General features: G+C 43.6%; 1 protein-coding gene across 13 annotated transcripts in view; it reads left to right on the top strand.

The window, feature by feature from the left end:
• Positions 1-15,560, top strand: part of BRSK2 (BR serine/threonine kinase 2) — a 318,986-nt gene that overhangs the window by 152,747 nt on the left and 150,679 nt on the right. For all 13 annotated transcript variants that reach the window (XM_074842066.1, XM_074842056.1, XM_074842064.1 and 10 more), the window contains one exon: positions 5,499-5,593. In XM_074842066.1, coding sequence (XP_074698167.1) covers positions 5,499-5,593 — 95 coding nt within the window. The remainder of the gene's footprint in view (positions 1-5,498; positions 5,594-15,560) is intronic.

The following is a 15,560-nucleotide window of genomic DNA, read 5'->3' as shown; positions in this document are numbered from 1 at the left end:
TAAAGCTGTACTGCTTCAGGATGAGCTGTCCAGCTGATCTAAATCTGTCCCTTGCTCATCACCTAAGCTCCTGTCCTTTTCAGAAAGGAGCTGGGTGTCTTTAAGCATCCGCAGAGTGCGAGTTTCCCAGCAGCAGAATCCGCAGGGACGGTTGTTAGCGGGTCAGTGCAGCATTAGGCTGTCGGGCCTGTGCGCTTCGCTTTGCTCTTCCTCCTTGAGCGGCATCTTTCCCTTGTGTCATCTGGGGTTCCTCGTGCTCACTGGTTTTCAAATCGTGGCTTTTAATTATAAATGAAAAGACAATGTTAGCTACACATCCTCTTGCTTTTTAGCTTGTTCATGTTTTCTTCTTTACTCCCCAACCTGAAACTGAAGGGCTGGTTCTAGTGCAGTTCAGTGGCTACGATCAAAAGCAGCCCACAGGATGTAACAGCCTGTTTGAAAGCCCCAGCATGTCAGTGCCCGCGAGCCCCTGGGAACCACCTATGGATGGAAATCTGAAGTGTGCCTGAAGGAGTGAGCGCGTGTGACAGCTATGTGGGTGGTTGGGGGAAACTTCAAGTGCTCGATTCCCACAGCATGTTAGATTTTCTGCCAGGACAGACCGGAGTTAACTTTAACAATCAGGAAGGTTACTTGCCTGCATTTGAGGCGTTAATTACTCATGAAGCTGACAAGTTCAAACTCTATTTGTTGCCAGGCAGACTTGCTTTAAGCCAAGCCAGTGCAAAATACCTCTTAGCTGCAGCCTTGTTTGTTTTCCTTTGGAGACCACACAGGTACCTGTGCTGGCCTGAATGTATAGATAAGCTTTACAAGTAAGTACCTAACTTATTGACAGGTTTGTATTGGAGGTTTGCTATAGATTTGAGGTGCTCGTTAACAGCTGCATATACAGGAGAGGAAAAACTGGAAGATCCACAGCTTCTTCCACAACCCTGTAAACACACCTTGGACACTTGTTTCCAAGAGGATATTTCTGCCACTTTGATTTCAATAAGAGCTCAGCAGTTTACTCACATAGTTGCTTCTCATTCTCTCTAAGGGTCTGCCATTACACAGATACATAATTCATCTTGAATGGTTTGTATTTGCTGTGTCAGTAAAAGAGCTTCCTAAGCATCAGAAGCCCACAGGAGTTCAAATCCCCATGTAAGGCATCTCTGAGTAGTTATACACTAGACTGGAATTACAGGACAGAAACAGAAGTCCTGAGTACAAGCCCTTCCCGCCCAAGATCAATTAGGATTTCCTCATAGTAGCAGAAGGGCCTTATCCTATAGATGGAGTTACTACGAGGTTTTTTTTTTGGTTGGGTTGGCATGCAAATGTCAAAAGGAAGTGGCTGGGTGGGGTGGGACAGAGGCAAGGCAGAGTGACATGTTTTATTTTTATCCTAAAATTACTTTCAGTGAATTTAGTACAGTTGAAAGTGCTGTCTTGGGCTGTTCAAAGGGTTGTCATAAAGTTCTATCTTCACAAAACAGACAGCAGTGACTGCTTTTTTTTTTTCTTGATTTTTAAAATGCGAATCAGGAGAAGAGGAAAAATGCATTAAATTGCACATGTGTTTTCTCATTCTGTCCTCTGGTATCGTGGTGTAAATCAAGAATGACTTCTTGAGATCAATGAAATTAATTTAATATAAAATCAGCATGATTCAGTATCAGTGTGATATTTGCAAGGTGTGCAGTGTCTTCTTACAGTTGATTAACTTTTTTATTGGCATAAACAAAATGGTTTAATCTTCATTTTGAGTTTCTGTGGTAGGTTAGTAGTCAGAAGGACAGAGGATGCTGTGAAGATTGCCTGTGCAGCATGGTGCTGTCCCAGAAGTTCATGGTTAAAACCCCTCTGTGACTCAATGGTAGAGTGCTTCAGGCAGGACAAAGGAAAAATAGTTTACAGATCAGCCAGGTTCAGTGGGACAGATACCTTGATTTGGGAGCAACAACATTTGAAATTGAATCCCAAAATGTGAGATACCAGAAGCCTTTATATTTTCTTTGGAGTGAAGGACCAGTTACAGAAAGCAGTTGTTTCTCACCTTTATTGACCTCTGAGAATAATTGGTCTGCAGCACGTACACAGTACAGCACCGTGCCACAGATCCTGGGAGTCTAGATACAAAGGACTGAGCTAGAGGCTCTGCCGAGATTTGGAAGTGTAAGAGCAATGTACAGTGATGTAGTTGTGCTGTAAGAGTGATGTGGAGCTGTGATTTGGGCTGGAAGCAGGAAGAAAGCAATCGGTACAGATTGAAACCGTGCACACGTTCAACAAGATGGTGCCAAGTAGCCACTATCCAAACACAGAACAAAGCCAAAGAGAAGAAGCCTAAGTAAGGCTGCAGCTGCTATGAATGGTGAACATAGAGCCAGTAGTGCTATTGGTGGTAGTATAAATTTATTGAATAGACAAAATTCAGACATGAAAGTGAGGATTGGCTGGACATCACAGCATCTTCCCCCAGCTGTGCTTCTCAGCTGCTTCAGGCAGAGGACAGGCTATTGCTATACGCAGTTTCAAATGGATTTGTCAGTGCACTGAGTTCTTAATTTTTGTGACTTGTTTATGTCATGGCTGAAAGTAAGGGTGTCAGTATTTAACCAGATGAGACTGAGAAATTATGTGACTAGAAATATCCAGAACACTTGAGCACACCATAAAAGAGATGTGATTGGAAGCGAGTCGGGAGTTTATTGCTCAGCATAATCATAGAATCACAGACTGGTTCCCCCTTGGAAGGGACCTTAAAGATCACCCAATTCCAACCCTGCTGCCATGGGCAGGGACACCTTCCACTAGCCCATGTTGCTCACAGTCCCGTCCAACCTGGCCTTGAACCCTTCCAGGGAGGGGGCAGCCACAGCTTCTCTGGGCAACCTGTGCCAGGGCCTCACCACCCTCACAGGGAAGAATTTCTTCCTTATATCTAAACTAAATCTAACCTCTTTCAGTTTAAAACCATTACCCCTCATCCTATCCCTACACTCCCTGATAAAGAGTCTCTCCCCAGCTTTCCTGTAGGCCTGGAAGTACTAGAAGGCCGCTCTAAGGTCTCCCCAGAGCCTTCTGTTCTCCAGGCTGGACCCCCCCAACTCTCTCAGCCTGTCCTCACAGGGGAGGTGCTCCAGCTCCACACACACACACACACACACCCCATGGCCTCCTCTGAACCCACAGGTCTGTGTCCTTATTATATTGGGGGCCCCAGAGCTGGACACAGTACTGCAGGTGGGGGTCTCAGGAGAGCAGAGTAGAGGGGGAGAGTCCCTTCCTTCGACCTGCTGGCCACACTTCTCTTGATGTAGCCCAGGATACAATTGGCTTTCTGGGCTGTGAGCACCCATTGCTGGGTCATGTTTTGCTTCTTGTCAACCAACACCCTGACGTTCTTCTCTGCAGGGCTGCTCTCAATCCACTCATCCCCCAGCCTGTATTTGTGCTTGGGATTGCCCCAACCCATGTGCAGGACCTTGCACTTGGCCTTGTTGAACTCCATGAGGTTTGCACGGTCCCACCTCTCCAGCCTGTCCAGGTCCCTCTGGATGGCACATCCCTTCCCTCCAGCGTGTGACCGCACCACACAGCTTGGTGTTGTCAGTGAACTTGCTGAGGGTGCCTCGATCCCACTGTCCATGTCCCCGACAGAGATGTTAAATAGTGCCGGTCCCAACCCCTGAGGAGTGGCACTCATCACTGCTCTCCACTTGGACATCGAGTGGTTGACCACAACTCTGAGTGTGACCATCCAGCCAACTCCTTATCCATTGAGTGGTCCATCCATCAATCCATGTCTCTCCAATTTAGAGACAAGGATGTCATGTGGGACAGTGTCAAAGGCTTCGCACAAGTCCAAGTAGATGACATCTGTTGCTCTTCCCTTATCCATCAACACTGTAACCTCATCGCAGAAGGCCACCGGATGTGTCAGGCATGATTTGCGTGATTTGCCCTTAGTGAAGCCATGCTGGCTGTCACCAATCACCTCCTTATTTTCTGTGTGCCCTAGCAGTTTCCAGGAGGAAAATAGCCAGTGATTAGTGGTGCCAAATTCATGATTAACTGTGTGGCAAAAAGATGGACAAGTATCTGCAGGAGATTGCTGGAATCCCTGATGAAACTTCAGTTCACTTCAGTGGGGACAGTTTGTAGTAAGGCAATAATCTATATATTCATCCCTCAATAAGAAGTGTGAAGTCCTGTGTTCATTGTTTTGCTGGACTGCAGATCTGTTGTGTTCAATTTGCAGATAAATCAACGTGTTTGGCTTTGTGGTTTGTGTCAGGGGATGGGGTCAGGATCTTAACTGCAACCCAACCTAGGAGCTGGGAACTGAGCTAGGCTTTTCCTTGCTGTGTGATGTCATTGCTCATAAATGCTCTCCGAAGCCCAGCAGGTCTCAGTGACACCGGGGAGGTGCCATTTCTTCTTACTTCAGTTATAACTGAATTAAACTAAACGGCAATTTGGCATACTGTGTGTGGAGTGGGAAGGGATCCAGCCTATCAGGTGTTGTGCTGCATGTGCATGTTTGACAAGAGTAAAAGCTGAAGTAAACAACATCTCACTTGAATAGACCTACAAAGTACAGTTTTTCCAGATACGAATTTTCTTAACGGTGATAGAGCTAAGAGCTCAGAGGACCATAATCCTTACTTATGGGAGATATCTCAGTGTACTTTCATGGAAGTCAGCAGAGTTAGATCAAAACTTTGCAGAAGATAATGCTTCATATATGTTACTTAACTCTTTTATTTCTTGGAGTTTTGTTCCATATTTTAGTGATAGCTCAAACATCCTGATCCTGTCAGGGATATCCATATCCTTTTGCCAATATAATCATTTAACAACATTCTAAATTAAATATTTGATTACGAGGATATAGTAAATAATAACTGATAAGAAGAATTTAGAATTGTATCGGCATATGTTGATGTTCATCCATGCACAGTGACATTCATCAGTGTTAAATTTATACAGCAGGGTAAATTAAAACAGTACAGGAAAGCATAATTAAATACTTTTTTATTATGATCATGAAAGCGTTGGAAGGAGCTAGAAAAATGTAGAGGCCATGTCTACACTGCAGACATTGACCATCTAGTTTTGTTGCTTTCTGAGCTTTCGTTGATGTCAGGTGTTGGCAAAAGCCCTTAGCCTAGTGCGGTTAAATTGGCAAAAGTGGACTTCTTACTGGTAGAACGCACTTTGAGTGGTGAGAGCTGGAATACAGTGCTTCAACAAAAATATAGCTTTAATGGCAGAAACTGCAGCAGCGTTAGGAATGTTGGCAGCTTCACTGCCAAATGGTCACAGTGTGGGCTGCAGGGTCTTCGTTACTCACCAGACCTTATCTGGCTGGAGGAGGGACTAGTGGAAATATATTTGCATAGAAGTTGCCAACTGCTGGGTGGCATACTAATAGCAAAAATCTCAATAGTGACTATCTCTAACCAATTCTTCCTTTCTGTTTTGCTCTGTTTCTCCTGCAGGGCTTGTGAAGTTGGGGGTTCACTGTGTCACGTGTCAGAAGGTCGCGATAAAAATTGTCAACAGAGAGAAGCTCAGCGAGTCGGTGCTAATGAAGGTAATTTTCTAATGGGAGATTTTAAAAAAAATTAAGTTCTTGGCTCTGTGTCTTCTGTTCCATTCAAAATTAATATCTTTAATTACGTATAACAAACATCCCTGTCAGTACTAGGATTATGCGGAGCATAATAACAATAATTTAGTTATGGGGGAGGCTAGGGCAGCTGAAATTTAATAGGAGTACGCCTGTGCTTTGTGAACAAAATAAACGGTCAGCTGCAGAGTTGTTGCTTCTCTGCTGGGGCAGATGTGTGTTGGGCATTTGACTTCCACTGCTGCAGCACAGCAGAACAGTTGTGGCACATTGCAGACTGAGGTGTACAGATGTCAGCGGGAAGAGATTGAAGAGAGGTTGGCGAATCTGTTTTTTGAATAGGCCTCCTGCTTGCTCTGCTGCACGGGTTTGTTATGATCTGATGCGCCAAGGTCCGTGACTGGTTAAAGCTGTTGTAATTCTGTTAACAATCCACAGAACTGTGCCATTGGAAACCATCAAAGTGTCTGTCCTGATGGTCCCCATGACTGTAGCGTTCAGAAGAGCTTAATTCATTTCTTACCTAGCCTTGTGATATCCATCTCCTTACATGAGTGTCATTGATTGATCTTGGAAACCTAAAAATAAAATAAATATATGCATAGAGGTTTATTCATGTGATTTGGTGACTAGAAAGGCTAAATTCAGCTTGATGGGAGGGAACACAACTGCCCTGCAATCAACAGAATTCCATCAAGCTGTCACCTGCAAATGACGCTAACAGGTCTGCATGCAGCGTAGAGCACTTTATTGAGGTAACTTCCCTATAAGCACATGGAGCATATATCTTTACACTGCTGTTTCTTATTATGTACTTCTGTGTCAGCTGTTTTCCAGCACAAGTAAGTATAGCAACCTTACTAGGAGCTGAAAGAAAATGGAGACTAAAGGAATATGCAGTCAGTGAAGGTTACACATACAGTGTAAGTTTATTTTTTTTTCAGAAAAGGATTCTTGAAGTTTATATTCAATTGTGATGTGTTCAGACTTACCTTTCTGGAATTTCATTGGAGTATTCCCTCTCCCACAGTACTGTGGATTCAGTCAGTCTTCTAATATACACTTAAAGTTAGAAAGTGAAATAGGTAGGAAAACTGCAACTTTAAAGGGAGATTCAGTGGATGAATGGAATACAACGAAAGCAAACGAAGTGTATAAATGGTGAAATCTGAATGAGACTCTAAACACTTTGAATATTTTCCAGAGTTACATAGTAGGAATATTTTTAAAAAACATGAGCATTTTGTTTGCTGAGAGACACTGTCTGGTATATGTATAAAAAATTTTATTTACCTCACTGATTTTCAGAGTAGGAGGCAAATCACTTAGCATAGCAAAGTGATCTCTCTGCTTTAGTTGTGTTGCATTACCTCGGCTGTAGTATGAAATCTGAGTAGTGAAACAGTGTGTTAGGCCCTTGTTTACACAGCCGCATGCTGAAGTGTGCCACGTTTTCTGTAAGATAGTACAACATCCTTCTCAGGAGGAAACCACACATTGTATTGTGATTCTCATTTTCAGACATTCTTAGTGAGATTTTCTCTTTCAGGGATTCTGTTCTCTGTGCTCAGGAGGTTGGAACAACAGATGGGATTGAAGTGGTTTGCCCAGTTCTTGCATAAACTCAGTAACCAGATGTCTGTTTCAGGAATGCCCTGTGTCTGATGGTCACAGACAGGGCCTGAGACTTCTAAGTGAATTTGGAATTGACTGTACTGTTAGCCAGCTTAATCCAGCCTGGCCGAAGGGGAAAAACGCTTGTGGCTTTTGGCAGTCCCAGTGTGACCATTGTGAAGCATCCAGATGACAGCTTGCTGCGTGGAGTCAGCAACCACAGGGAAATAGCCGACAGTGAAGCCAAGTTGTGGCGGTGTGGTGGCATTCCTACTTTGCAAATCTTCCCACTAGCTTATCAGTTCCGATGACTCTCTTTGCCAGTGGGCCATGCAGAACAGTTCCTGGAGCCAAATGATTCAAGACCACAGCTACTCTCCCAAGCCAGTCCCAGATTGATGGATTTTGCTTTAATCCATTCTTGGACAGAAAAACTGGATCTGACAAATACGCACACCTGCCGCATGAAGCTGTAACACTGCAGTGCTGTGGCCATTTATCCTAGAGCATAAGGAAGAAGTCTGCTTGCGGTCCTTTCAACATCTAAAATGACAGGCACAAGCATATACAGCAGGCTGCTTTCTCTGCCATCATTATTCTATTTTGACTTGCTTTCATTTCTCCAGTGTTTTTGCCGTGTTTTATTCTGTACGCTCAGGGAACTGTCCCTTCTTTCTGCAGCTGCTCTTCATCTGAGCTGTGCAGAATTGAGAGGCATTTGGTAAAGTGCTTTCTAATCATAACGTCGTAGTATCGATATTTCTGGAGAGAAGAATTTGGAATTTAAGCAGCTGGTCTCAATTAGCAGAACTGCTGCTATGGAGATGATGCACAGGCAGGCACGACGCGGCACAAGCTGCAGTAAATGTATTATCCAAGCACTTGCTGCCCTGTCAAAGGACAGGGCTGCTCAATGCACACACGAGCCTTTTGCTTTGTCATGCCCTTACTCGCTGAACACAGGCTGGGGAGCAGTGTTCCTTTCCCAGCTCCAGCTTGGGCCTGTTTGGGAGCCTGGTTTTGGGGCAAAGCTACAAATGCAATTTCACAGATGAGAACAGAAGGGCTGGTTCTGTTCTCGCTCCTGCTTTCACACAACTGGAAAAAGCTTCAGCTGGGTTTCTTCAACCACATGGTGGTAACCCCCACTGATGTGGAGACCTGCCTCCCACAGTACCTCTAGCTTGCTCTAGCACAAATTGGCAGAAAGATTTCAGAAGGGAGTGCGTTATAGGGGGAGCATCTTGAGATTGAGTTCATTAATTTCCCTGAATTACTTCTGGATCACTGAGAGGGAAATTAGGCCCAGAATGCAAGAGCTGAATGTGTTTGTAAAGCAGTAAGCTTTCCCAAACAGGCAAGTTCACTAGTGATGGTTGCATTTTCAGTACTAGCAGAAGCGTTTGGAGTTTATAACTTCAGAATATAAAGGTTAAAGCAAATCTTTCCTCTGATGTGGCAAAATCTAGTTTGGAAACGTTGAGGTGCATCATGAGACATACTCAGAGGAGTTCTTTCTGCTTTACCGCCTCAGCAGTTCTCTTCCACTCCTTCCTTCCAAAGAATAAACAACAACAAAAAGCCTACTCTTTTGGTGATCCATCAGATGAAATACTCTTTGGACAGACAGTGGTAGTAGAAGCAATGGGAGCATAAAGTGAGAAGAGCAAGAAGGGGACAGCTGGCCTTGGACTAATTATTTGAACACACAGGCATCCTGAGAAAGCCACAGATGTCCCAGGCTTGATGACTGGAGCCCAGAGCTCCATATGTGTGCTTTGTGTGTACGTGCCTTTTGTTTCTTCTGACTGAGTCCTCCAGTGCTGGCCTTGAAGCGAGGCAGGTATTTCTGGGGTGGGGGATGGGAAGAGGCACAGTCCCTTCCACGTTTCTCTTGTAGAGCTCAAGTGAAACATGGTTGGTTGGTTTAATGCCTTGTGGTGCTAATAACCTCTGCTTCCGAAAAATTCTGCAAAGGTGTAGAGTGTGTTCTTAAGCAGGGAGGATCACGCAGCAATCACTGTCAGAGATGACTGATTGCCTGAAATAATTGAGTGGAGGGATGGGTAGCAGGACCGCGTGTCAGCCTCTTGGAACTGCCAGGATAATTCATGAAAGCATACTTGTAAATAGGCACTGCTTTGCATGGCCTTTTTGTCATCTCTTGCTTCTTGCTGAGCTTCTATTTCAATAGCTACTTATTTTGTTACTGTCTTGTCCTACTTTGAGTCTTTCCTTCCATCTCCATTTTCTTTCAGTTGTTATTTTGCCTCTTTTTAACCCCTTTCATTCTTCTTTTCTCCCCCATTCTGCGATTTCTTCCTTTTTTCTCTGTCTTTTCCCTTTTGCTACAGCAAGTCATGTAATAACCGTCATTGTTTTGTTGCAAAAACTGCTGAAATGCAGCATGTCTGGTTGAGGTGCCCGTGCTTTGAGGAAAAAGTTTAGAAACTTGTCACAATTCAGAAAGTATCTGAGAGAGTAAGTAAACTCATGTTTTGTGGGAGACTCAAGGTACTCAGTCTACCTAGTTTATTAAAGAGAAGGTTAAGACATAACTTAATCATGGGCTGTAAAAACTGATAAGAAGGATAGGCATTTGATAATAGAGGATATCGCAGTCTTGGGCGCAAAAAAGCTTGTTGAAAACTAATAGTTGTAAACTGTAGGTAAACAGATTAAATGTAGAAACACTAGACCTGTTTGACCACTGGATGAAGTTACTAATTGGAACAAACCACCCAAAGCTCTGGGGAGATTTTCCCCTGAAAGACTATTAAACTTCATCTTAAACTGCTGTGTGTTTTTTCTAAAACCTAGACCCTGGTTCAGCATCAGCTGCTGGACTCACAGCAGGAGGTAGTTGAAGATGGTCTCCTGATCCGTGCTGTGCATTAGCTCTGGCTAGATTAACGCAGCAGCCTCTCCGGCTTTAACATCCATGGAGCTGTGGATTTCTAATCACACACTTGGAATCTGTAAAAAGTCACTTATCTCTGTCTGGAGCACAAAGAGAGGTGCTCGTACAAGGTATCTGCAGAAGCAGAAATTTAGGCTCCCCCAACTGACGTTAAAGAAGGGAATACTTGAGAGCAGCATCTTTGCTTTGGAATACCTCTTTTTCAGACTTTTCAAGCAAAAGACTGATACTGGCTGACCTAGCTGTCCTCAGCTGCTGACTGGAGGCCTGGTCTACAGAAATCATTACCAGAATATCAAAACTGTGTCAGGGAGAAGCAAAATCTGAGACAGAGACAGAAACAGACTGAATAGTGTAACTTGGTTCAAATTCAGCTTTGATCATAACAAGGGCAGTTTCCCTGATGTTAGCAAAGCCAAACTCACCAACACAAAACCTGAATTTCACCAAATTAGAATTTTTTCTTACTGTATTCAGTAGTAGCTTACTTGATTTGCAGGTGCAGTATTTGTGAGTTTTACTATTGATTGCAATGGAAATGGTGTTAAGCTCGTGCTGAATCCTGCTGTATACCCCTACCATTGGGTACAAATGAACAAAGAAATGAGACCGTATGATTTCACCAGGGAAGTGTGTTTAGATTAATCTAGGATACTGGCACACAAGATTTTGGGGATGGTCATATTAAAAATAGCAAATAGGAGGGAAAGTATTCCCATTTATTAAACAGAAGTCCCAAAGAAAAGTTTTTAAAGCATTCATCAAACTTTCCAGGACTCCCTGATTAAGAAACACTGTGCTGACTTGCTGATATGCATCTATTATTCTTCTGATAGATTGGCATATTGCTGCAAGAGGAGAGTAACCCAGAGGACCTTGTATTCATGTCAAAAAAAAGATGAAAGGATAAAGGAAATTAAATCTCCCCAAAACATGTACATACTTTCTGGTACTCGTATTTTTACTTGCTGTTGAACATGGAGGTTGCGATGTACAAATGAGCATGGTCACACTTACATGGATTGTCCTTTGCACGTTTGCTGCATGTGCTTGTTAAAAACACACTCTCACCCTCATTGTGGTTTATCTTTAACCTGGAGAATTACCACACACTTGTCTGCTTTTAGCACTGGAAGAGAGCAGATTAAAAGTGTGTGCGTGTCTGTGTGTATGTTTGACAGTGCGTAGGTGGTGAACAAGCTGCAGGAATGATTGGCACTCATCAAAGAACATGAGTGCACAAACACACACTCGCCCCCCCCGCCTTTGTGACCCTAGTTCGTATTCCAGTAGCAACCCAGTTAGCACAGCACAGCTTCATGTCTGCGAGTCTCTCTTCTGAGTTCAAAGAGATAAAAAAGCACCTTGCAATATGAAAAACACGGGGAAAATAAAAGGGGCTTTTTTTTTCCCTGGCTCCCTTCTGCTATAGGGAGTTAGGGAGTAGGGATCTGTTACTGAATGTATAATGCGGAGTGTTTTGTCTTAAACTGGAGCTGGTGGGGAGCATTGAAAGCCTGTTCGCTTGTCATCTGTTTGAGCAGTTAAAGAAGTTGGGTAATTGTGTTTTCCTTCAGAGAAGAATCACTCTCCGCCTCCATCTTCCACCACACCCACAAGGAACACAGTTTGAGGTATTCTTAAGGAAGGAAATTAAACAGGAATTATGAGCACATGATGTACCTGTCAGAGGAATAAACCTGTCAAGTGTGCACCATGCCTTTTGCTTTCTAAAGTTAGTATGATCAGTTGAGGCATTTGGGCAAGCTATAAAAATAATTGGCCCTACTTTTTCCACCCTACTTTCAATTCCGCAGACTTGTATTACAGCAGTCTGGCTCAAACCTCTGTTGTACCAAACACAGCCCTGTGTGTGCAAACACACAGACAGTCTACCATCCTCACGTGCTGCCTTGGTCACACAGCAATAAATGTCCCTCATGAGCCCCAGCTAGAGCTAGCTGAAGGCAAGGAATGCTTTTTCCACTCATTTCACTTGATCACAACTGTAATGCCTGGACAGGGAAATAACTGCTCGCAGAGATGAGATGTCTAAATGTGCTCTGCCATCCAGTCCTCATCCACCTGTGAAGCTGCTGTCAATAATTAGCCTGTAAAAACCCTTTCTGTTCAGCTTTCTCTTTAACTGTTTCCACTGTAATTGCACCATGCTTGCACTTGAGGTAAGACAGACCATAGTTTGGCTTCACGTTGCTTTCTCTTCTGAAGCTTCTGGGGATTCTTCTCTTCCTTTGCCAAAGCTTAGTTTTATCAAAATATGCTGATTCACTAAAATTTTTTCTCTGAAATAACTTTGGCTCAGTGAACTCCCAATATATCAAAGACTAGATTTCTTTTGAACTCTCTCTGGATTCGTAGCAGGCTGGAAGGGAGAGTCCTGCTTGCCATCTCCAAAGCAGAGACCCTGGAAGCCCTGCCTCTGCAGGGATTCCCACTGCCTCTGAGCCCTGGGTTGCCAAGCCAAGATGTAGGAAGTCTTGAGACAGGTTCCAAGAGCCCACAGCTGTGGGGCAGACCCAGTGTCCCCAGCTAGAGAGATGTGACCTTACAAAGTATTGCTACACAGGGGAGTGGCAGAAAGCGCTGGGATCCTCTGCTGTTGTCGGGCTTGGTGCTCAGTTTCCTGGGAAGGACAACCAGTAAGAGTTGTCCTGAAAAGCAAGGGGAACCCCCAGTGAAGGTCAGCTTCCAGGGTCAGTCTTGTATTGGGGTGTGGAGTGTAAAAATCTTGGGACTGGCATCCACAGCTTGTAACCCCTGGTCATATCCCACAGTACTTCCAGAATTTCTGGCTGGCTGGACACCCAATTGGTCTGGGAACCTGAAGCTTTGCGTGTGGCCTCTGTTTCAGAGCCACCTGGAGCTGTAGTCTCTGTTAACTCCAGATGTGAACCATGGGTCTGGCGAGATTGTTTTATTCAATCTGGACCTGCAGGCTCTTCGGTGCGTTCAAAACTTGATTCCTTTTTTTTTTTTTCCTGACTCACTGATGAAAAATGCTAAACAGCATTGCATTTTAATCTGACTTAAGCTAAAACCTCTTTTAATTGACTTTTTCTACCAGCACTTCAACCATCTCAGTTCTGTGGTTAATTAATCAGTCTGAAGAGGTGCAGGATGAAATCTACCCCAGTCTGCAGAGAGCAGAGGATGCCACAGGAGAGTGAGTTCTGTTTGAGCTGTAGGTAGAATTGGCCACATGTATAGATGGGAAATTCATTTTAGATTATGGATAAAATCACTTCCCAAATCTTTTAAGCAAAAAAGGAGTTGGGGGGGGGGATGTTTTCTGACCTGAACTACAGAGAGATTTTTAAGTTATACAGCTCCTTATAAAAAATAATTTTCCTTGCTCATGCAATTTCTTCCTGGACTGAGAGCAAAACTCAGAGTGAAACTCAGGTGGAGACAGCAGCATGAATGCAGCATTGACTGAACCATTTGAAACCCGTGTCTATAAGCACCAGAGCAACAGCATAGAAGTTTAAAAATCATTCCTCACCCCACCATGCATGCTGGAATTGAATGAGTATGTGTTGTGCCAGGATGTATTCTGGGTTTTTTAGAGACTGTTATGTCCTGTTTTCATGATTCTGTCATGCCAGTGTTTGCTCAGTGTCACTGCTAAAGCTTGTAAACAGTTTAGGAGGAGGAAGATGCTGGGATCTCAGCACTGTGACACAGCGTGTGCTTTGCAGGGTGATTTCGTTAAGGACTGAGGGTAACTTGGCAAGTGTGGCTTAGGTTATTGTATGTTTTCTTTTTTATGTTAAACTCTTTTTTTCTGGGTTGCAGACGAAAAGACTTCTGACTCCATTTTATATTGGTTTGTATTTCACATTCCAGAATCTTGTCCGGAAACCTTTTAATTCTTTTTTCTTTGCTCCTGGAAGGAGAACCAGCATTACATCAGAAGAGCTCTAGCAGTAATGGGATCCTTAAGTAGATTGACTGAGACCAGAATTGTCTCAGGTATTTGACCCTGCATCTATCATCTAGAATAAGCACCATAAACATCAATATACTGATCCATCCCAATTAAGGGATGTAGACCATCCCTGTATATAGCAGGCAAGCCATTTGAGCCAAGACTTTGTTCAATTATCTTAAAATTTAGCTGAAACAACTGGGTGGTTCCTTGTACACCAGCACTACGTTCCTGTTAAGAAGCATTTCTTAGCCCTGTACAGCATATGAGTTTCCCAGCAAAATGTGTCACCTTTCTTAGCCCTGTACAGCTTATGAGTTTCCCAGCAAAATGTGTCACCTAATGGATATTTAACTAGTACAACTGAGAGCCAAGGACTGGCACTGCACTGTCAGGAGATGCAAGCTCTTTTTGTTTGTTTTGCATTCTTCTATCCAGCATGAACATTTTGCTGATCATTTGTTAAGTGTAAACCAGGCCTCACTTGGTTTATCCCTGCAGTTCGTGCTATTAAGTAGTTGGCACAAATTTAGGAAAAATCTGGGAAGGCTCAGTCCCAGTGCAATTAACTGTTAGTTCCAGAGCTGTCAGATGGAGCTGGATACAATATGGCATGGTTTGCTTTGCTGCTGTTAGAGCATGTTGATCTCTCTAGCGGTAAGTTTTTAGGTATTTGGGCATTTCCTCTTTACCAGGTGCTATCTTTGAACTCGCTGCCTTGTCTCCTGCCATCCTGAGATGTCAAATCCATGGTTAGTATATATTTAATATGCTGGTCTGTTCATGAAAGGCACTCCCATAGCAATAAACCATTGTTTGTATTCCCCTGCTGTCCTGCCGGGGCTGCACACACCACGCATAGAGGAGACTCCAGAGTTTTAGTTCAAAATGTTTCTTGTCCAACTCCAAGAGAATCTTCCAGGTGTGCTAATACTAAGAGAGCTCAAGCCCATGCTCTAGTGGTCCAGCTACCACACAGTGACAAAATTACAGTCATGGCATGGTTGATTTTGTTCCGATGTGGGAGAAGCAATCACTGCTTTGTCAGAACACCTGGTATTCTTGAACCTTGCGGTGTAATACAATATGGTATGCTCTGCAGCTGCATGGGGAGGCAGCAGCAATGGCTTTGTGCTGTGAGGGGTAATGGAGATGTTACCTTAATTCTCCACAAACCATAGGGAAGAAGAGATTGAGTTTAATCTTGAACTTCTGCATCTGTTGTAGTCTCTCAGCATGTAACAATTGCTCAGTGACATCTCTGTTATGTTATCATGCATTGCCCCTGGTGGAAATAGCAACTTGGGAAAGTAGCAAGAAATTCTGGGGTGCAGGCTGGCTTTTTCAAGCGTTCTCACTGAAATCTCAGGCAACCAAAATCATTGTCCTTTCTGGAAATTTGGGTCTGATGCTCCAGATTATGCTAAAATTAACACATTCAAAGTCTT

Source organism: Strix aluco, chromosome 16 (genome assembly GCF_031877795.1).
Source record: "Strix aluco isolate bStrAlu1 chromosome 16, bStrAlu1.hap1, whole genome shotgun sequence".
Taxonomy (NCBI): domain Eukaryota; kingdom Metazoa; phylum Chordata; class Aves; order Strigiformes; family Strigidae; genus Strix; species Strix aluco.
Note: the sequence above shows the minus strand (reverse complement) of the source record. Positions and strands in the feature narration are given on the sequence as shown.